We start from the raw sequence: 21355 nt of genomic DNA, 5'->3' as shown, positions 1-21355 counted from the left end.
AGAGGAAACAAAAATTACCGGCCAATTTGTCCTCCTTCTGCTCCTTTCTTTATACGTTTTTTAACGACTTTAACCGAGCATCTGTGCATTATTCTTACGAGTTATGTTTTATCGTTTCAAGAAATGCTGTTAACCTGGCAGTATTAAAACTGAATGAGCAAGGCCTCTTGGACAAATTGAAAAACAAATGGTGGTACGACAAAGGAGAGTGCGGCAGCGGGGGAGGTGACTCCAAGGTCAGCCTCAATGTCACCACAATCGGGTACCTTAGTCAAGAGTAATCGGCAAGGCTGTTATTTTATGCATCAGGGAAAAAAGAGCCTGGAAGATGAGAAACCATCTTGAAACCATCTTGTTCAAGTCACTTGCTTGTCCAGTAGCTTGCAAGGCTCAGGGAGGGGGGATTTCTTTTCTTCTTCCCCCCTTCCTTTGCACTGCTACCGTTGCAATCAATCCTGGGTCCTTATTTAACTAACAGAGAGAAAGAGAGGAGAAACCAGACTGAGGGTTTCATCCAATGCTTGTCATATTCAAAGTTGGCCCACTGAAATTAGTGGGCATGGTTAACTGAGGTCTGTTAATGGCATTGGGTCTGCTCTGAGTATAACTTCTTTGGATGCAATCCAAGGAGTCCTCTCTTGTTGCATTCATTGAGTTGGATGTGGTTATATGATGGGTTATGGATTGAGTGGGATGGGTTATATGAGTCTCTGCTTATACACCAGCGGTTTTTACTGAGTCAGTCTCTCCCCGTTTGTATGTGGCCTCTGGTAGGTGCGGCAGGCAGATATGTTTCAAGGATTCACTCTTCAGATCCCAGCCAGGGTTGCCAAATGTTAGCCTTGTATCTTGGTTGCATATCTAGCACAGGGCACTGAGTATTTCCAAAAAAATCAGAGTTCAGATATGTAAGTAAGCTTGTTTGAAAATAAGTTGTGTGTGTGTGTTCGAATGTGTTAGATTGCCAAGACCTTTGCTGAAAATTAATTACTAATTTTCTCAAGTTACATATTAAACACTAAGAAAATGAGGAGGAGGAGTATTTAAATTTAGAAAGATACATTTTAAAAATCATATTGTTTCTGGATTTGCTGGCTCTTTAAGCTGATAATTTTTCATTGCTAATTTTTAATACGTATTGTTGTATATAGTTCAGGTTAATGGATACTAGTTAAATAACCAGATGCTCAGTTTGTGATTTGTTAGAAAGAAAGAAACAATATCCATGTTGAATTTTTAAAGGCATATTTTTAAAATAGGGTTGCTACTTCCTTCCCTGACATAATGCCCCATGCTTTGAGATTTGCAGACCTTCCAGTTTCTGATTTGATCCCAGAATGTCCCACTTTTCTTTAGGACATCCTTATTTTCACTGGAGAAATGTTGGAGAGTATGGTATTATGTGACCCAAGGAGATAAGCAGCTTTGCAACCTTTAGAAGACACCTGAAGGCAGCCCTGTACAGTGGTACCTCGGGATGAGAACGGGATCCATTCCAGAGCCCCGTTCGCATCCCGAACAGAACGTAAGACGAAATAGCACGTCTGCAAGTGCGCGGGTTGCGTTTCACTGCTTCCATGCATGCACGTGATGTCATTTTGACCGTCTGCACATGCATGCGTGGTGAAACCTGGAAGTAATGCACTCCGTTATTTCTGGGTCGCCGTGAAGTGCAACCCGAAAGCGCTCAATCTGAAGCATATTTATCCCAAGGTATGACTGTATAGGAAAGTAGGGCATCCCTATTCTCATTGGAGATGTGTTGAATGCTATAGATTTGCCTAAAATGTGCATAGACGTTTTCCCCACCAGCAGGTATTGTAATGATGCTATGCAGTTAGGCTTTGGGGTGTGCATTGCTTGAGGGTGCATAAACCCATGGCTTGTTCCTGCAATACAATGCATGTTTCAGTTTCACAGCCCTTTGTCAAATCTAATAACCCAGCTAGGAAAGGGATATTTCATTAAATTAATCCCATTAATTGAAAAGTAATACCCTGAAGAATTCCATTAAATTCTCTGGGCTGCTGTTCCTCTCCCCCCCTCCATGCAATCTACTCTTTTAAAAAAAAGAGCCAACAATAATTTGTAATTACTTTCTGTAGTTAACCAACCCACTTGCAGGAAGATTATTGATGGGGAAACGTGCAGGCAGTTAATACAGCTCCCCCCTGAATTTCTTCATAAATGATGCTTCTATCAGCAGAGCAAGTGCAATAATCATTTACTTTAATCATATTAGATAGCAGCAAAAGCTGTATATGATTAAAACAAAGGAAGTTTTATGCCATTTTCTTCACTTCTCTAGTCATTACCACCGGGAATAAAAGCTAGGGTTGGGGAAAGATCCAAGTATACATTTGAGCTCAAAGGCTTATTCCGTAGCCCAACCTTTACTATAGTGTAACCAATGTTTCTGAAATACTTAAATCCCCTCTTGTTCATACTGTCGTATTAGGTAAGGTGTCCAGAAGGAGTAGAATTTGAAGCAGATCACAACCTTCTTTTGAGAGTCTAGGTAAAAAGATATCTTACTGCCTCTGAATAATATGATGTGGCTGGTTGGTTGGTTTTACATTTATATCCTCTCATTCCTCCAAGGAGCACAGAGTGGGGGAGGGGCATACACAATTCTCCCCTTCCCTCATTTTATCCTTACAGAACAAACATGTGAGGTAAGTTAGACTGACATGTGAGGTAAGTTAGACTGAGGTAAGTTACCTCACAAACGTGAGGTAAGTTATAATAATAATAATAATAATAATAATAATAATAAATTTTACTATAGTGTAACCGATGTGAGTTTCTGAAATACTTAAATCCCCTCTTGTTCATATTAGGTAAGGTGTCCAGAAGGAGTAGAATTTGAAGCAGATCACAACCTTCTTTTGAGAGTCTAGGTAAAAAGATATCTTACTGCCTCTGAATAATGTGATGTAGCTGGTTTGTTGGTTGGTTTTACATTTATATCCTCTCATTCCTCCAAGGAGCACAGAGTGGGGGAGGGGCATACACAGTTCTCCCCTTCCCTCATTTTATCCTTATAGAACAAACATGTGAGGTAAGTTAGACTGAGGTAAGTTACCTCACAAACATGAGGTAAGTTATAATAATAATAATAATTTATTTATACCCCACCCTTCCCGGCCAAGACTGGGCTCAGGGCAGCTAACACTGAATAGAAATACAGTAAAAACATTTTTAAAAAACAACAGCAACAACAACAAAAACCAGTTGATTAAAATGTAAGTTAGAATACAGTTTAAAATGCAGCTTAAAATGCAGCCTCGTTTTAGTGGTAGCCTATAGATCAAAGCCATAAGTGGAGAAAACGTCAAATATTCACGGGGCCAATTATCCATGCTGGTCCTACATGCGTCAGCAAAAAGAGCCAAGGGAGAATTTATATACAAATCCCATATAAGGGGTTCCATTAAAAAAAAGAGGGGGAGTTAGACTGAGTGGGGATTTGAACTCTGGTCTCCTAGGGCCTAGTCTGTTGCTCTAACCACTACACTATATTGGCTCTCAGTGGATAGTATTCACAATGACCATATAGTGCCTCCATAATCAAAGGCACTATGCCTCTGAATACCAGTCACTGAGGAACAATGGTGGGAGCAAGCTATTGCTTTCTTTTCCAGCTTGTGGGCATCCTAGATGCATCCAGCTGGTCACTCTCAGAGCCAGGGTGCTGCATTGGACAGGATCTTGACCTAGCAGGACTGCTTTTTCCTAATAAGTCAGATTCTGTTCATTCATGCCAAGCAGAGGAGAATGCTGGCCCTACTTGTCATCTGGTTTGGTCACTGTGAGAACAGGATGCTGGACTGATCAAGCTGCAGGTCTTTTCTTATGCTTAAAAAAACCAAATATAGACTTCAGCTATAACATGGAGATGCAGCTGAAAGTCCAGGATCCAAATCCAGCCACCAAAACATTCCATTTGGCTTCCAACAAAGCTCTGCATAACTCAAAGGCACTCACACAATGTGAAAGCTTTGTACCTCACCCTTGCTTGCAAAGATAAAATAAGCATTGGCTTATCAAACCTGGGGTGTGGGTGGCACTGTGGGTTAAACCACTTGCCAATCAGAAGGTCGGCGGTTCGAATTCCCGTGACGGGGTGAGCTCCCATTGCTCGGTCCCAGCTCCTGCCAACCTGGCAGTTCGAAAGCACGCCAAAGTGCAAGTAGATAAATAGGTACCGCTCTGGCGGGAAGGTAAACGGCGTTTCCGTGCAATGCTCTAGTTCGCCAGAAGTGGCTTAGACATGCTGGCCACATGACCCGGAAGCTGTACACCGGCTCCCTCGCCCAATAAAGCAAGCTGAGCGCCACAACCCCAGTGTTGGCCACGACTGGACCTAATGGTCAGGGGTCCCTTTACCTTTACCTATCAAACCTAAGAATGTGACGTAACCAACATACAAAATAAGGGTCCATATAGCAAGCAAAACTGTATCCACAGCAAAAACATCCACAGCAAGGAAAACAAAATCTAGACACTATGCCTGGACAGAAAATAAAGTCTCTGTGTCCTAAACACACACCACAACCACCCCATAATGTTAGGGGAAATGTTCCACAATCAGGGCATTATTTTGGAAAAGTCCATCCATGGTTGCCATCCGTTCTTTCTATGTCAGGTTTGTGGAACTTGTTAGGGATTTGGGTGAGATTCGATTCAGTCAGTTCAGTTCACAGTACAAAGCGAACCCATCTAATTCATATTTTCCAATGCAATGTGCAAACCAAAACACAGCCCTTCTTTGAAATTTGCACTTCTCTTAGTTTTGTAGTGTGGTTGTCCAGCCAAGTAATACAATACAGCTCACATCTTTTGCAGGGGTCACATTCCAGGAATGGCAATTATATGCAAAAGTACAAGCCACCCCCTTGAAACTGTCCCCTCATGAAAAGCCTTACCCAGAGCCAGAGAACCAGACAGGTCTTACCTACTCCCTCCAAGCAATGTATAGGGTTTTTAAGCTCTCAGACTTGGTTAGCAGGCTCTGAGTATGCGCAAGGCTCTCAATATATTGCAGGGCTGTCCATGTTCCTATGAGATCTCTCCCATCCAGAATCCATGCAAGAGCTTCCCAGAGCCTCGTAAACTAGTTTCAGAGCTTAAAAGTTATTTCCATGCCAGGAAGACCCTGTGCAAAAAGAGCTTTTTAGCTCTCCACCTTCCATGCATCTAATTTGTGTGATTTCAGCCAGCCAGCTTTCAAACACGTAAAATTAAAATTGATGATCTTAAGCAAGCAGGAGCTGAAGGTTACCTGTATGTACAAAAATTCATATACAGTAGTGGGGCAAATTTTGGATTAAAGTGCACGTACTTGTGAAAATGCATGTACTTGGCATGCTTTGGTCCATGGGGTCATGAAGAGTCAGACACAACTAAACGACAACAACAACAATAACTTGTGAAAATGACATATAAAAATACATTGTATTAGGGGAAATTGCATTGCAAAAATGTGTTAGGCAAAGTTGCATACAAACATTAGGTAAAGGTAAAGGGACCCCTGACCGTTAGGTCCAGACGTGGACGACTCTGGGGTTGCGGCGCTCATCTCACTTTATTGGCCGAGGGAGCCAGTGTACAGCTTCCAGGTGATGTGGCCAGCATGACTAAGCCGCTTCTGGAGAACCAGAGCAGCACAGAGAAATGCCATTTACATTTACCTTCCCGCTGGAGGTAAACCTATTTATCTATTTGCACTTTGACGTGCTTTTGAACTGCTAGGTTGGCAGGAGCAGGGACCGAGCAACGGGAGCTCACCCCGTCACAGGGATTCAAACCACCGACCTTCTGATCGGCAAGTCCTAGGCTCTGTGGTTTAACCCACAGCACCACCTGCATCCCTCATACAAACATTTTTTGTGCTAAAATGCTGAGGAATTTTTATGAGGGCTTTTAAAAAAGAATTGCAAATTGATGAGGAAATGTGGAAAACTGAGCTCATGACAAAGAATGAGAAACAGAGGAAACTGCAGTTGACAGATTTGCCAGTCCCTATCTGTGCCTCTCTAAGGGACGCGGGTGGTGCTGTGGGTTAAACCACAGAGCCTAGGACTTGCTAATCAGAAGGTCGGCGGTGTGAGCTCCCATTGCTCGGTCCCTGCTCCTGCCAACCTAGCAGTTCGAAAGCACATCAAAGTGCAAGTAGATAAATAGGTACCACTCCGGCGGGAAGGTAAACGGCGTTTCCGTGCGCTTCTCTGGTTTGCCAGAAGTGGCTTAGTCATGCTGGCCACATGACCTGGAAGCTGTACGCTGGCTCCCTCGGCCAATAAAGCGAGATGAGCGCCGCAACCCCAGAGTCAGTCATGACAGGACCTAATGGTCAGGGGTCCCTTTACCTTTACCTATCTGTGCCTCTCTAGATGTTGCTGGACTCTAACTCCCATCAGACCCAACCAGCAGGGTCAATGGGCAGGGGTGATATGAGTGGTAGTACAGCAACATCTGGAGGGCCACAGCTTCCCTCCCTCCTCCTTATAAGTCCTTATCCTCCCTGAATGTGCCATGCCCTTTTCTAGAGCCATTTAAGCTTCTGAGACCATCGCCACTTCTTGTGGCAATAAATTAAGTGAATTAATTATGCAGGAACTTCTGTTAAGCAGGGGAAGTAAACAAACAAACAAAACAGTGGAAATGCCCAAGTGTTTGGGTGCTTCGGAGGAGCTCTTTGTATTTGACCATCTGTGCTGGCCAAATACTCTCAGCATTAAGCTGGTGCTTGTTTACCCTTTATATAAAATGGAAATGGAAATAAGAACCTTTATTTCCCTGTTCTGAACCAGCAAATTGCTCCCTTGTTTGTTTGTTTGCTTGCTTGCTTGCTTGCTTGCTTGCTTGCTTGCTTGCTTGCTTGCTTGCTTGCTTGCATTATTGTCTGTTTGTTTTTGAGCACAGAAGCTGCTCCTAAGAACCAGCAGTCATCAGCTCTAAACCTCCATCATGCAGGCCAAGTCACCTGGGAATATAATATGGGTCAAGCCCGTTGTTGGTGCCAGATGTATACACATTTTCATCAAAGAATTAACGGTGCCCTTTAAAACTGCTTAAAGGCTGGCATGTTGTTGCTTTTTGATATAAAAAGAAACAGAAATAGGCCTCCCCCAATTTTCTTATTTTCTTTTTTCTTTGTTTTGTCCCTCTTGGGCAAATGTTTTGGAGACACCTTTTGGCACTGCCCATAGCTTCTGCTCAAAATAGCTTCTTTTTCTAAAGTGACAGTTTATAAACATATAATATTGCAGACAGTAATTTCTTTGTGTACAACACTTTAAAAGCATTTATTCCCTACTGTAAATAAGACAGTTCAGCCGCAATTGTTCAAGCAATATTCCCCCCCCCCCTCCATCTCCAAAATTGCACATCCTTCAAGGAAATGCTCCAGAGTTGGCTTCAGGATTTTATAAGGCACAGGGCAAGCAGATCAAGAATTCTCTTGCTCTCCTTTCAACCTTCCCAGGTGACTAGTCCTTTTGAAGTGGTGGGTTCCTGACTGGTCTTGGCAGCCCAGCAAATGTTGAATGGTACTACCATCGTCTGGAGTTGCCCATTAATATCCTCAGTGTCTAAGCTATATAGGGGAGGGCTGTAGCTCAGTGATAGAATCCATGCTTTGCATGCAGAATGTCCTGGGTTCAATCCCTAGTGTCTCCATGTCAGGCAGGTAGGAATTTTTTTCTGAAACCCAGGAGAGCCACTAATAGTCAGTGCAGACAAAACTGAACTAGGTTTGTCAATAGTCTGACTTTTCATAAAACAGCTTCCTATGTTCCTATCATAATTCACACTTACCGGATTCATTCTTAAACCAGTTGCCCCAGGATTTTCATGGTAATTCCAGAACAACTTAAATTTCTTCTTTTAAATTATTTGGCTTTCATTTGTGTAGCGCCTTTCTATATTACTGCACACAAGGCGGTTTACAAGCTGAAGAAACAACAAAATAGACAATAAAGATCATATACCTAATAACAATCTGATCCAATACAAAAAAGTCATAATAAAAACATAACTTTAAAATAAACAACATATAAATTAAAGCAATATTCAATAATCCATTAGAATATAAAAGTAAACAGTAAAGTTAAATGTCAGCAAATAGTAATTAAACAGTTTCAATAAAGATTTAATAAATTATAATCAATGAAAATAATGGCAAGTCACAATTCATATAATACCACAAAACATACAAAACCATGTAAAAGGGTCAAATTGAGAAACAAGGACAGTTTCTAGGAATGGCCCAAGATTTTCCACCACCTGAGGGTGATGATTCAAAAAATAAGAACATCAGCACTGCATACCTTATGAAAAAGTATCCTGTCCACCTTGCATACAAAAGGTGCTTGGTTTAATTCCTGGCATCTCCTGACAGGGATGGGAATAATTCCTGCCTGAAACCCTGGAAAGCTGCCGCCAAAACATGAGCTTTTTGGGCCAGTGGAATGACTCTGTGTAAGACAGTTTCCTGTGCTTAATGTGATCTATTTATTTATTCCAAATATTTCTATCCTGCTGTCCTGTTCAAAAAAACAAACAAGCAAAACAAAAACCAACTTGAGGCACTGTGCAACAAATGTGGGAAATGATAACGCCACAGAAAAGAGAGAAGCAATCAAAAAGTTTGAAGTAAGGAGCACAGGAGCTAAAAACAGCATTCCACATTCTCATTCCCAAACCTAGACATATTGGGTAGTTTCCCAGTGTTGCTCGTATCCAGAGTAGCTCCACTGAAAATAATGGGCATGCATGACTCACTTAGGTTATTTCATTTTAACTGAAAAGTTATAGGCAACCCTATTGGTCCTATACAGAAGAGGTCCATGCAAATCCCTGGTATTTTATGGCCTTGGCTTTTCCAGTTCGGTCCTCTTCCTGCTGTCACGTAGACACCATTACCCATATTTAAAACCCCTCCTCTAAAGCATAGAAACAAATGATCTCATGATAACAAAGAACTATTGAATTGCATAAATACATGAAACATCCCAGCATACACAAACACCTTCCTGCATTCATGTCAGAGCCCTTGCTGGATAACTACCTTGATATTCTGTTAAATCAGCAGGACCTGTTTCCACATAATGGGCTTAAAATAGGGGCAAATGCATGCTTAATGACAGGTCTGTTTTCTGACTTTTCCTCATGGGAGGCCCCCTACCTTCTCTGCTCCAAGGCTTCCTCCGCCTTTACATCTCTGGTTTGGCACTTCGTAATTTTGCACCTACCTACACTAATCTTTCATACCAAGTTCTTATTATGAACTTAAATAAGTATTTATTAACCCACACATTTCCTCCCACTCTGTGCTTCTCATGGTTGTGATGTATTGATAATAATAAAGTGACAGTCTGGTTAAATTTGACGCTCAGGGAATCTAATGTGGAAGGATCTCAGAGATTCTACTGAACACCTCTGTGAAACAGCAGAATGTGCACATGTCGGCAGCCTGCATGCAGTTGGCTCAAGTCAGTGTGAAAAGGTTGCTGGGCCTTAAGCCAAGCCAGACTCCTGTCCTTCCTTTGGAGGTGAATAATTTAATGCAATGATGGGGAACTGGATTTGATCACCAGACCAGTCCTTCTCTTCCCCACCCCCTGCTGGCTAAGTTTGGCAGGGCTGCCCAACTCTCAGTCACCTGACAATCCCAATGACATCAGATGACCATTTTCACCCACGTGGCTTGGAAGTAAGCTGTGTGGGTGCAAACCCCAATGATTAGCTACATTTGGGAGCTTGCAAACCCCATTTTGGCCCCATGATGTCTACTGCTGACCACACCTGCTATTTTATCAGGTGTAAGACAGGTGGACATTTGTCCAAAATGACTTTCTGGGCAAAATGAGGATTGGTGGAGCAAAAAGCACATGGACCAGATATTTGTAGAGCAGGGGGTCCTAGGTTCAGTTCTTGCTGTCTCTAGTAAAAAGATCAGGTAGTAGATATTTATAGTCTCAGGCAACATGGAAGGCTTAAAAAGAGGATTAGATAAATTCATGAAGAATAAGACCTATCAGGCAACATTTGACCTCCAGTCTGCAGGGACCTCACCTGTTCTCCAGGAATTCTCAAATATTATAGACAAAGGCCCTGAGATTAAAGCTGCAGGCTCCCTTAGTAACCTTAGGTGCTGCTCATCAGGCCCTGTAAATCTGAATTCATTTAAAGTAACTAGGTGTTCTCTTACCACCTCTTTTCCTATCTTGGGTTTCTGCTCCCTCCTTCCTTTGTTTATTCTGTTATCACTAGGTTGGACACAGCTTTCCTTTTGGGTCAGAGGCAGAATGGGTGTTGAGCCGTTCCACCTCCTTTCTGTCACCCAACAATATTTCTCTGTCTTCTCCTTGCAGAGGACCCACTACTTGCTTGTTCTTCCTCTTGCTTCAAACATCGCAAAAGAACCCTTTTTTAATTATTTTTACCCTTCTTGCAGGTGTGAGCTGATTCTGTGCTTTTGCTCACATGACCTTCTCCCTGCAACTGTTGGCTCTTCATGTATACTCTTCCTTCATTTGTGTATAACACTGGGTAACAATTTTTACTTTTTGAATGTTGTCTAGATTTCTACATCTGATTTAGGGTATTTTTGCACTGCTGTATCAGGAAATGGCATCCATTTCTCTCCATCAGGTCAGGTTTACTGTAAACTGAATGGTGGGCATTGATAAAGGTAAGTACACGTAAATTGCATGTTGCTTCACCATTTTTCAAACTTCAGGGCTTGAACTTCTGTTTCTTGGAACTCCTGGAATGCTCAGCGGCAGGGAGGTCTCTCTTCAGAGTCCAACAGTAGTCAGCCATCATGACTGTGTCCCAGCGACCCTGATACCTGGTCTCCATCTCTTTCATGTCCTGATGGAATCTCTCCCCCTGCTCGTCACTCATTGAACCCAGGTTCTCAGGAAACCGGTCCATATGTGAAAACAGGTAGTGCATCTTGACGCTCATGTTGCAGCCCTGGTTTCTGAAAGCAGTCAGCATGTTGTTGACAAGTTCTGCGTAGTTTCTGGCCTTATTGTTGCCAAGAAAGTTATTCACTACCAGAACAAATGCCTTCCACGCTTCCAGTTCCACTTCGTTCATTGAGTTTCCGAACTCTGGATCTCTGATGAGCTGACGGATCTGAGGACCATCAAAGATGCCAGCTTTCAACTTCTCCATGGTCAATCCTGGAAAAGCCTGGCACAAGTAAGTGAAGCAGTCATCATCCTTGTCCAGAGCCTTGGTGAACTGCTTGATTAAGCTGAGCTTGATGTGCAGCGGTGGGAAGAGTATTCTGTCTCTGTCCACCAGAGGGTCGTTGATGACGTTCCTTTTTCTGCAAGGCACCAATTCCTCCCGCACAGGCCAGTTCTTCTTCGTGTAATGCTGAGCACAGTCCCTACTATCCCACATGCACAGAAAACATGGGTACTTGGTGAAGCCAGACTGTTGTCCCAACAAAAAGTTCACCATCTTCAGGTCAACACAAATAAACCACTTATGCTGATCATAACCAATTTTCTCCAGCACATACTTCACTGCTTCATAGTTCTCCTTCAGTGTACTCAAGTGAGCCAGGGGTACAGAGGCAAACTGGTTGCCGTTGTGTAGCAGAACACATTTCAGTGATCACTTGCTGCTATCAATCAACAGTCTCCAATCTTTGGGTTCATACTGTGGCACTCCAAGCTTGTGCAGAAGCTGCGCAATATCTGCACAGTACACCAAGTCCTTCTCTTCCGAGAAAAAACGGAGGTACTCTTGATGCCTGTTGTGGAAGAAGCTGGTGTGAGCACTGTCAGAGAGGAGGTTTTTTTCCCTTCAATCTGGATGCCAAGAGAGTCCTTTGACAAGCTGAGGTCGTGAACTAGATCATTCAACTCCTTTTGGGAAAATGGATGTGGAGCATCATCTTCAAGAACCACTTCTTCTTCATGTCCTTCAACACTGGAGGCATCTTTGTCACTAATGTCAGGAAGTACTCCGAAGATAGGCACTGGAATTTCATCACAATGAGCTACAGGACGACATGCTGATTGAAGATCAGGATACTTGAGGCTGCTCCGGTTCTTTCTGTTGATCCCAGCCGCACCAATTTATGGAAGATTTTGAGGTTTTATGACTTCAAACTGATCCCTTTTCAACATAAACACCCAGAACTATCGGACCTGAATACTTCTTGTCATTAAAATAATCATTTCCAATCAAAACAATTATTCGACATGGCATTTTACCCCCACCAACTGCTTCTAAGATGCTCCACACAAGCGTACATGTGAACAAAAACGTAAAAAAATGACATGTGGCCATAGCTCAAAAACTTGACCTGATTGAGCAAAACCAATGTGATTTTTGGATTCAGCACATCAGATTCGTCCTAAATCATCTGAAAAAAATGCAGACAACAAATTTGTTGTTGACCAGTGATAATCTTTCCCTTTTCTTCCCTTTCTTATACATGTCATTTTTAGATCTTAGCTCATTTGTAAGCTCCTTATGCAGCCACACCAGTCTCTTTAAATGCTTCCCACTTCTCTCTCCTGTTGCAATTGTCTGCATTTGTGCCTTCATTTTTCCACCTTTAAGAAACTATCATCTATCTTGGACTCACTTCTTTTGAGTATTTCTGACCATGGGATCTCAACCCAGTAGTTCCTTCGGCTTATTGAAATCGGTCTTCTTAAAGTCCAGAATGCATGTCCAACTACACTCAGCTTCCCGCCTTTCCCTTGTCTCTGTATCATGAAACCCAAAAGGACATGAATACTTCCTCCCAAGGTTCCCTTTGCCAATCGGTTCTTCCCTGTTGGTGAGGACCAGGCCCAAGATAGATGATGTTAGTGCACGAGCACCAACACTTAGGGGTTCCTTTTCTCTGTCTCAGCAAAGCTCCTCAGAAAGTCTCCCTGCATCTTCACAGCAGCAGCATTCCAGCCCTCTCTTGGTGAATGTCTGTGACAGGAATAACCACATCACCCATCCAGTTCTTCTCTAAAGTCTTTATTATTTACATTACAAGTTGCATAATACTACCGGTCTAAATATAAAATAAGAAACAGAACTATATACTCTGCTCCCTTCAGCCATTCAGCCAGAGAGACAGGCTCACAGACTTTCACATATTCTGGCGGCCACACTGACCAACACTGACTGCCTCACACTTAACTACATTTCTCCAGAATGCCCTAAGACACCTGTTGCTGGGGAGAATTCTTGTTGCTAAGCAGATGTTGCTAAGCTTCAAGGCTCGTTTCAAGTTTATTTTGGCAATGCACCAACAGATGATCCCCTTGTTGCTTCTTCCACCTTTTGGGAAATTGCCAGTGAGGCAATTCATGAATTTTCTGGAGCTTACATTATTGACAGAGCGAGTTCGAATTCCTGCAGATATAGGGTAGCTGAAGTCCTCCATGGCTATTAGATCTCTCCCTTTGGAATGCTTGGTAACCTGCTCTAGGAAGGCATCATCCAAGTCTTCAGTCTGGCTTGGAAGTCTATAGTAGACACTCACAGTAGGGTCATTTCCCCCACCTGTGTTGTTTTTTTTAATCCATTTACCCATTGGCCCGCTCCAGCTGGCTCTTCCTGTGTCCCTATGTATATTGAACTGATGCTTCCTCAAGAATGAATTCCAATATACAGTTTGTATATTGACAGTCTCAAGCAAATTGTGTAAATATCCTAAAACTCAAGAGATGCAAAGTGAATGTTGAAGCTCAGCTAAATCATTATTGTGGTGAATGCCCCCAGAATGTGTGTGTTTTGAGGGGTGGGGATATATCTATTATTGGACATTCCCAAAATTCATCTGGGATTGTCAGTATTCACAGGTGAGTACCAATGCTCATTGTACATGGCTATCGAGGCTTTAGTAGAAGATTGCATTCTCTCTTGATTCACAGTCTTAACCAAAGGCCCTAGAGAAGTCAGTGATATCTGTGAACTCTTGAATCACAGATTACCTTACTCCTGTGGATGAAAAGTTAACATGTAAACATTCTCTTAGAATAGTGAAGAAACACGGTAAGTAGCATTGCATGCCAAATCCCATACTTCACTTCTCTAGATACCAGGGTTCTGATTTTCAGCTTTGTTCTGTTCTGTTCACCGTTGTTTGGCATTCATGTTAGGATAATTATCCCTGCTACAAAAGGTGTTTGATTTGCATTACTTTTTAATTTGAAATAAGAATGTGCTTAGAAGCTTCAGTCCTTAGCAAACTTATATTAATAAGTCCCATTAAACTCGGTGGGGCTCACTTCTGAGTAGACATGCCTGGGATGGCATGCCATGTATCTTATTGTTTAATGATACAGTGAGATGAAGCACATTTTATTTTCCTTTATGATAATATTTTTCAGAGGAAGAATTTTTGCTTAGTTTGTTTGGGGACTGAATGCAGGCAACAATTTCACCAAGTGGTAGTTTGCTACAGTGAGACCAAACTGTGCTTCAGTTGCCTGCAGTGGTTGGCCTCTGCAGCTGCTAGGGAAAAATCACAGCTCACCACTAGAGTATCTGTTTTGCATATAAAGTGGTACCTCCAGTTAAGAACTTAATTCGTTCTGGAGGTCTGTTCTTAACCCAAACTGTTCTCAACCTGAAGCAACACTTTAGCTAATGGGGCCTCCCGCTGCCGCCACACAATTTCTGTTCTCATCCTGAAGCAAAGTTCTTAACCCGAGGTACTATTTCTGCGTTAGCGGAGTCTGTAACCTGAAGCATCTGTAACCTGAAGCATCTGTAACCCGAGGTACCACTGTAGAAGCTCCCACGGTCAGTCCTCAACACCTGCAGATAAGGCTGAGAGATACCTCTATGTGAAACCCTAGAAAGCTACTGCCAATCAGGGTAGACAATGCAGTGCAGGCAATTGTTTGAATCAGTATAAGGCCACTTCCTGTGTTCCTAAAAACAATGCAACTAGCTGATTTTTCCAACCCAGTATTGAAAAAATAAATGCTGTATCAGAGAGAAGTATATGGCACTCTGATAGATCATCTGCTATTATTGATGCAGGTTGCATAGGCACAATGCTTGGTGGACTGATTGTGGTTTAGACAGTGCTACAGAATTGTGTATGTGCATAGGAGAGACCTGTGTGCACTCCCATATGTGCCTTTGTCATTTCTGCTGTAGCCCCAGTGGCATCTAAACAGACCAGTGAAAACCTACCTTGACATCTCAGAATTTCCAGCGGACATAGGGGGAAGAAAGAGAAGTCCTTACAAGTTATTAATGTGATTTGCCAACATACCTTGACAGACCTTGAACTATTTGACAGTATTCTGACAATATCTGAGTACTAGGTCTTGTAAAAAGAAAAAGAAAAGGCAAGATTCAAGCACTTTCCCAGATAATTATTTGCTCAGATAAAGCAAGCACACTTCTTTTTTAATAAATGACTTGATGTCGATCATTTGCCCAATTATCTCTCTCCAAGAGCCAAACAGAGGCAGACAATAAAGGGCCGGGAAATAAGACATGTGGTGGAAGACACAGAACAATTTCGCTAGGAAATCCAGTCCAAGTGACGGGCATGAAGTTCAAGCACAAAGATCAGAGTTGAACAGGTGATTTTCCTCCAACTTTGAAGAAGGGATACAAGATGGAGTTACCCCTTTTTTTGACATTCCTTTCTTCTTCTTTGAGATTATCATAGGTGACATTTTTAAGAAATACCTGTAAACATTAGTGAAGCGTTAGTCAATAGACAAATAAAGGTAATGCATTGATGGAACAACCGTGTATTGAGAAATAGGTGCATTAATCCAATAGATTGGTGCATTAAGCAGGTGAATCAGCAAGGTAAAGTAAGTGCTGTTGAATTCAGGTCCTGTTTTTGGGCTTCCTATAGGCATCTGGTTGCCACTGTAAGAGCAGAATGCTGGACAAAATGGGATGATCTTATGTGAACTCATGAGAGACCTCGGATCGGTCGCAGTTCCCTGGCAGAAATTAATTCATCAAAACTGCATGCAATTTAAAAATGGAAAGGGGTGGAGTACAGTTGCAGCATTCACAAGATATTCACATGTCAAAATTCTGAGGATCAACATGAAAACTTCTGTGTGTGCCAGGACAGATGTCAAGGACCATTGGGCCTACCAAGGGCCAGCGGTGATCACCAGAGCAGCCTGGGCCCTGTTGCTGCTGCTCTTGCCATTTCCACCTGCTCTGAGGAAGAGGATCAGCCAGCGACTGGAGTGAGCCAAAGTAACAGCAGCTTCCATTGACTCCTTACTCCTCTAACTTTTATCTCTCATCAGTGGTAGAGATTGGACAAAATACCAAGTGACAATTGCAAGAAGAAGGACCCATTGTGAGCATTTTGCAACCTGGAACCAACATTATGGTGCCTTCTGGTTCACTCTTCCTGTAGTTGTTCTCCCCCTCCCCCTCCTGGAAAACTTCCTGCTGAAAATTTTAGGAACTGCATACCGAAGAGGAAACCAAGGGTTGTGTCTGGAAGTACTTGGGCTCAATCTAAGCCATATTCCCAACTGGCTTCATACACATCCTGGAACACAGAGCTGAATATAGATAGGGCTACAAGGAGAAAAGGGAACACCTAGCTTAATAGGCAAACAACCACCATTTTAATTCACTGATCCCTGAAGACAAGTTGAGTGAAGCTCATGCGCTCAACCTATTTGCATTTCTATCATGAGATTGGTCTGGTTTTGTTGCAAGAATCTCCCATGTATTTCATGAAGATCTTGGACCACTGCTCATCTATCCCAGAATGGATTGAGCTTCTGTGTAGGAGAAGATGTCAAGAGTCTTGGACAACCCAAGACTCAGAAACTCATGGGGAAGGCTTCAAGAGATTGATTAGGATGTTTATCACAGTGTAAGTAAACTAAATCCCATAAGTGTTTTCACTTTACTTTACTTAGACCTTACTCCCTGGATCTCAGAGCAGCTTTCATGTGGCTTCCCAAGACAGCATACAAATCCAAAGCTGCTTCAGCTGTAGAACTTTATTAAGTATCTCCAGACAATCTCTAAGCAAACCATTCAAGAGGGGAAAGTTAGAGACAGATTGTGGAACTCACTGGAGAAAAGTGCTTTTTTTCCCATTCAGAAAGTGTATTTAAAAGAATGGGACAGCTGATAATAATTTTTTCCAAGAAATCTCATGAATTTAGGAAACAGTCATAACCACCCACATAGCCCAGAGGGTCTTTTACAGAGAGTGGCAGCCAGAGTGGAAGGTGAAGGACAGACTTATTCATGCTCTGACCTGGAGCTGGCACAGCCATAGGTCCAAAGCCAAGACATGATGGCAGCAGCACTGGCTTGGGATCCAATGGATCCCAGACCAGCTCAACCCCAACTTACCCTTGGAACATCCTCTTTTCAGGCTTTCTACTGCCTGCTGCCTGGTGAATCTCTGCCAGCACATCTGCAGGCAGAAGGGGAATCTCTGCACCTTTTGAACAATGCTGGCATCACTCCACAGGTGACAGGAGGATGTCAGAGGTCAGCGTTGCTGCTAGATGGACAACACCGCTGCCCAAAGACCCAGCCCAGAGCAAAAGAAATTTGGATTTCTCTGCCAGTATTGATATCTCCACCACCATTGAAAAACTCATTTGATGTGCTGCACAATTACTGAGTATAACCCATAGTTAAGCACTTCCCAGTCCCTTTGATTTCATTCTCCAATTAAGACAACTAAGTTCCAAGTATTTGCCTGGATCATGTCCAGTAGCATGAAGTTGCCTGGCAGCAGGGTTAATTTCCTAATCAGACAACTTGTGCATTGTTGCATTAGCACCTATGATATTGTTAGTGTAGAATTTAATATGTGTGGGCTACATTTATAAAAGATATAATATCTAAAGAAGCACCTGTCAAGCCAGATGCTGCCACTGGACACAGATAGTAATATTTTCACAGAGGTGAATGCAAAGATCTGCAAAATAGCTTCTGACTTCATCAAATTGTACACACACATTGCTGTTTTCCTTATTATGTATTTTAATTGAGCAGAATGCACCATCTCATGTAGGGGGTGGGGGGGTAAATTCCACTGAAAAAGGCGGAAAAACTGCATTAAATTCCATCAAGGGAACAGCAGGGATCAAAGGCTAAATGTGCACACTTGAAAGCAACTAAATAAGAAGTGTTTTCAATTGCTCAGAAGGAAACTAATTACAGAAACAAAATAATATATTAATGGAAAATGGAAGAGAATGCTGTGATATGATGCTGTGATGCTACAGTTCCTAACTCATCAATGAGATTTAACACTTCAGCTAATTTTCATAGGTTATGAAAGAGGCAACTGCAAATTGCTCCCAACTCCTGATAGGGAAAAAAAAAGTATGCTTTTAGATTGGGATTACAACTCAGCTGACTGTCAGAGGAGTGTTATTTAAGAGACTGAATACTGATGAATGTCTGCACTTAACTTGCATCTCTGAAAAACAGGCTTCAGGAAAAGGACATGAATATGCTACTCTTGGCCAACATCTGCATGGATTGGGCCTATTGTCAGTATGAATTGCAGCATAAAGAAATATCTGTTCTATAAATCCACAAAGCCGGCTCGTGCCATCTAACATCAGCCTACACATTTTCAGCAAGGAGTGGAGATGCACGTTCAGATAATCTCTCCAGAATGAAGCGAAGCCTGATCCATAGGGATGAATGAGGCACCACCATCCTCAGCCTGCCCTCAGCCAGCTTCCACCTGCTGACTTCCTTACTTAAAACCTGCCCAGGAGCTGACAGTGACTGCCATCCTCATTCTCTTCAATCTCAGTGTTGTCTTTGCAGAGCTCAGCAGGGAGGAGGATGGGAACAGAAGCAGCAGTAACTGGCTCTGCGTAATACTGGCTGTAGCCTTCCTGCCTTTTGCCCTACCAGTCGCAAAGCACACCAGTTTCCATTGTCAAAATGTATGCAAATTGCTGCTGCTTTCAAACCAGCGTACTTAAACAGCAGTAGTGGACAACATGTGGGGCGGCAGTGATTGCTTGACCTCCAATTGGTGTAACCCTGCTGAAAGGGAGGAAGGCCTGAGGTTAATGCAGTGCAAGCATAACAGCGGGAACTCCAGATTGGCTCTGCCAGCACATTTGCAAGCTGCCAACCTCACCGCCATCTCACCCCTTCCCTCTCTACATAATAATAATAATATTTTATTATTTATACCCCACCCAGATGGCTGAGTTTCCCCAGCCACTCTGGGCAGCTCCCAATCAAGTGTTAAAAACAGTACAGTGTTAAATATTAAAAACTTCCCTGAACAGGGCTGCCTTCAGATGTCTTTTAAAGAGAAGATAGCTGCTTATTTCCTTCACGTCTGAAGGGAGGGTGTTCCACAGGGCCGGCGCCACTACTGAGAAGGCCCTCTGTCTGGTTCCCTGTAACCTCACAATGAGGGAACCGCCAGAAGGCCCTCGGTGCTGGATCTCAGTGTCCGGACTGAACGATGAGGGTGGAGATGCTCCTTCAGGTATACAGGACCGAGGCCATTTAGGGCTTTAAAGGTCAGCACCAACAGTTTGAATTGTGCTCGGAAACATACTGGGAGCCAATGCAGATCTCTCAGGACCGGTGTTGTCCCAGCGGCCACTCCCAGTCACCAATCTAGCTGCTGCATTCTGAATTAATTGCAGTTTCTGGGTCACCTTCAAAGGTAGCCCCATGTAGAATGCACTGCAGTTGTCCAAGCGGGAGATAACTAGAGCGTGCACCACTCTGGCAAGACAGTCTGCAGGCAGGTAGGGTCTCAGCCTGTGTACCAGATGGAGCTGGTGTACCAGATGCGGACCTGGTCCTTCAGGGGCACAGTTACCCCATTCAGGACCAAGGAATCCCCCACAACCGTCCGCCCCCTATCCCTCCAAAACAGTACTTCTGTCTTGTCTGTCAGGATTCAGCCTCAGTCTGTTACATCATGGTAAGCAGCAGTGACACAGCCAACCAGAAGCGAGGTGAGCACAGCCACCCAACCATGCCATCTTCTGCAATTCAACAGTGATGCTTGACAGTCCACTGAGGACCTCTCTCTTTTTATTGCTTTTCTGGGACTGCAAAATAAAGGAGGGCTTTACAGGGCAGGGCTGGCTGAATGCATTTGGCTTGGTGCGACATATATTCTGCAAAGGGATATCTTAAAACATTCGTTCAGCTTCAGCAGGCATCAACATCCTGAGAGATGAATGGGAGAATCATTGCTTTAATTTTCATACACTTCTGTAGATTTGAAACTGCACTTCATCAGAGATGAAAATGTTTGCCCATTGTACAAGAGTCCTCAACGCCTTAATGAGAGAAAGAATATCTAAATGCACTGTTTGGAAACATGTTATTCAGGAGCACTTAACACCAAGGATACAGCCTCTCCCCAATTAAATCTCACTGCTATGGCAAATGGAATTGCACAGATGTGTCACTATGTACAGTTTGTACTTTATGTGTCTGTCTTGGCACTTTAGATATTTTAAATGTATTTTAATAAGTCTGTCTGTTCCACAAAACTCCACGGAGAAGCACCTTCCATACAAACTTCCTTTTAATTTCCTAACTCAAGCTGGGACTCCAGCTGGCCATTGTTTCTCTAGCCCAGATTTGGTCAGTAATTTATTTCTTAGTCTGAAAAGTAAGGCAAGAGTTGACCCAACAATGTTTTTATTTGCTTTTGATCTTGACCCACCCCAGCACTTTGCCTTAGAACTCTGTTTACCTAGCTCAGTTTTGTCCACTCTGACTGGCAATGACTCTCCTTCCTTGTAAGTTTTTAAGCAGAGGTTTGGGTGGCCATGGATGCATTAGCTGAAATTCCTGCACTGCAGGGGGTTGGACTAGATGACCCTCGGTGTCCCTTCCAACCCTACAAATCTATGTTTCTATTACTCTTTTTAGGATCTCAAATGAAGGTTTTCCCCATCATCTGATATCTGATCCTTTTAGCTATAGATGCCAAAGATTGAGCCTGAGACCTTTTGTTTATTGAACTTTTTGTTTTATTGAACTTTTTGTTTATTGAACTTTCAAAGCTAACAGAAGGAAAAATAAGGGGGGGGAATCATCATGCAGGATCAGTGCAGACATGGAACATAAATCTTAGCAATATTTTGCTGTACTTAACAAGTACTTGCACATATTTGAAAAAAAAATCCTACAGTAATTAGCAATATGCTGAACTCAAGAGGTGGCTCAAGCAAAGATGCTAATCTTAATTTGCTTGCTTTCTTACGTCTGCACCATGTGAACAGAAATATAAGAGTAAAATATAATGAATATATCAAAAATTAATAGAGCTCTAATAAGAGGGGGAAATCAAATATCATGAGTCTGTTAAATCTTGTTGATTGTAATTTCATGT

At 42.7% G+C, this 21355-nt stretch overlaps 2 protein-coding genes and 1 long non-coding RNA gene across 5 annotated transcripts in view; 1 reads left to right on the top strand and 2 right to left on the bottom strand.

Annotated features, from left to right (window-relative positions):
- LOC310836915 (glutamate receptor 3) overlaps nucleotides 1–21355 on the top strand; it is a 210259-nt gene that overhangs the window by 169408 nt on the left and 19496 nt on the right. Inside the window, exon 14 of one of the 3 annotated variants that reach the window (XM_083722848.1) lies at nucleotides 122–236. In XM_083722848.1, coding sequence (XP_083578974.1) covers nucleotides 122–236 — 115 coding nt within the window. Of the gene's footprint in view, nucleotides 1–121; nucleotides 1237–21355 lie in introns of those variants that run through there. The other 2 variants (XM_083722847.1, XM_083722846.1) reach the window with 2 other exon arrangements.
- LOC310837052 lies at nucleotides 3211–5508 on the bottom strand. Its single transcript, XR_014560382.1, has 2 exons — nucleotides 4405–5508; nucleotides 3211–4052 (listed from the first exon to the last, which is right to left on the bottom strand). It is a non-coding gene; the product is annotated as an uncharacterized lncRNA (long non-coding RNA).
- On the bottom strand, nucleotides 5743–11585 carry LOC310837000 (uncharacterized protein). Its single transcript, XM_083723116.1, has 2 exons — nucleotides 6378–11585; nucleotides 5743–6024 (listed from the first exon to the last, which is right to left on the bottom strand). The coding sequence occupies exon 1, from the start codon at nucleotides 11482–11484 to the stop codon at nucleotides 10744–10746; it is 741 nt and encodes a 246-aa protein (XP_083579242.1). The 5' UTR covers nucleotides 11485–11585; the 3' UTR covers nucleotides 5743–6024; nucleotides 6378–10743.

Source organism: Podarcis gaigeae, assembly GCF_964106915.1.
Source record: "Podarcis gaigeae genome assembly, chromosome: Z".
NCBI lineage: Eukaryota > Metazoa > Chordata > Lepidosauria > Squamata > Lacertidae > Podarcis > Podarcis gaigeae.
This window is presented reverse-complemented; position numbering and strand designations above follow the sequence as displayed.

What these genes read in the sequence shown, in the direction of transcription:
- LOC310837000 (XM_083723116.1), bottom strand. Translation starts at nt 11,484, where the DNA reads ATGGTGAACTTTTTGTTGGGACAACAGTCTGGCTTCACCAAGTACCCA.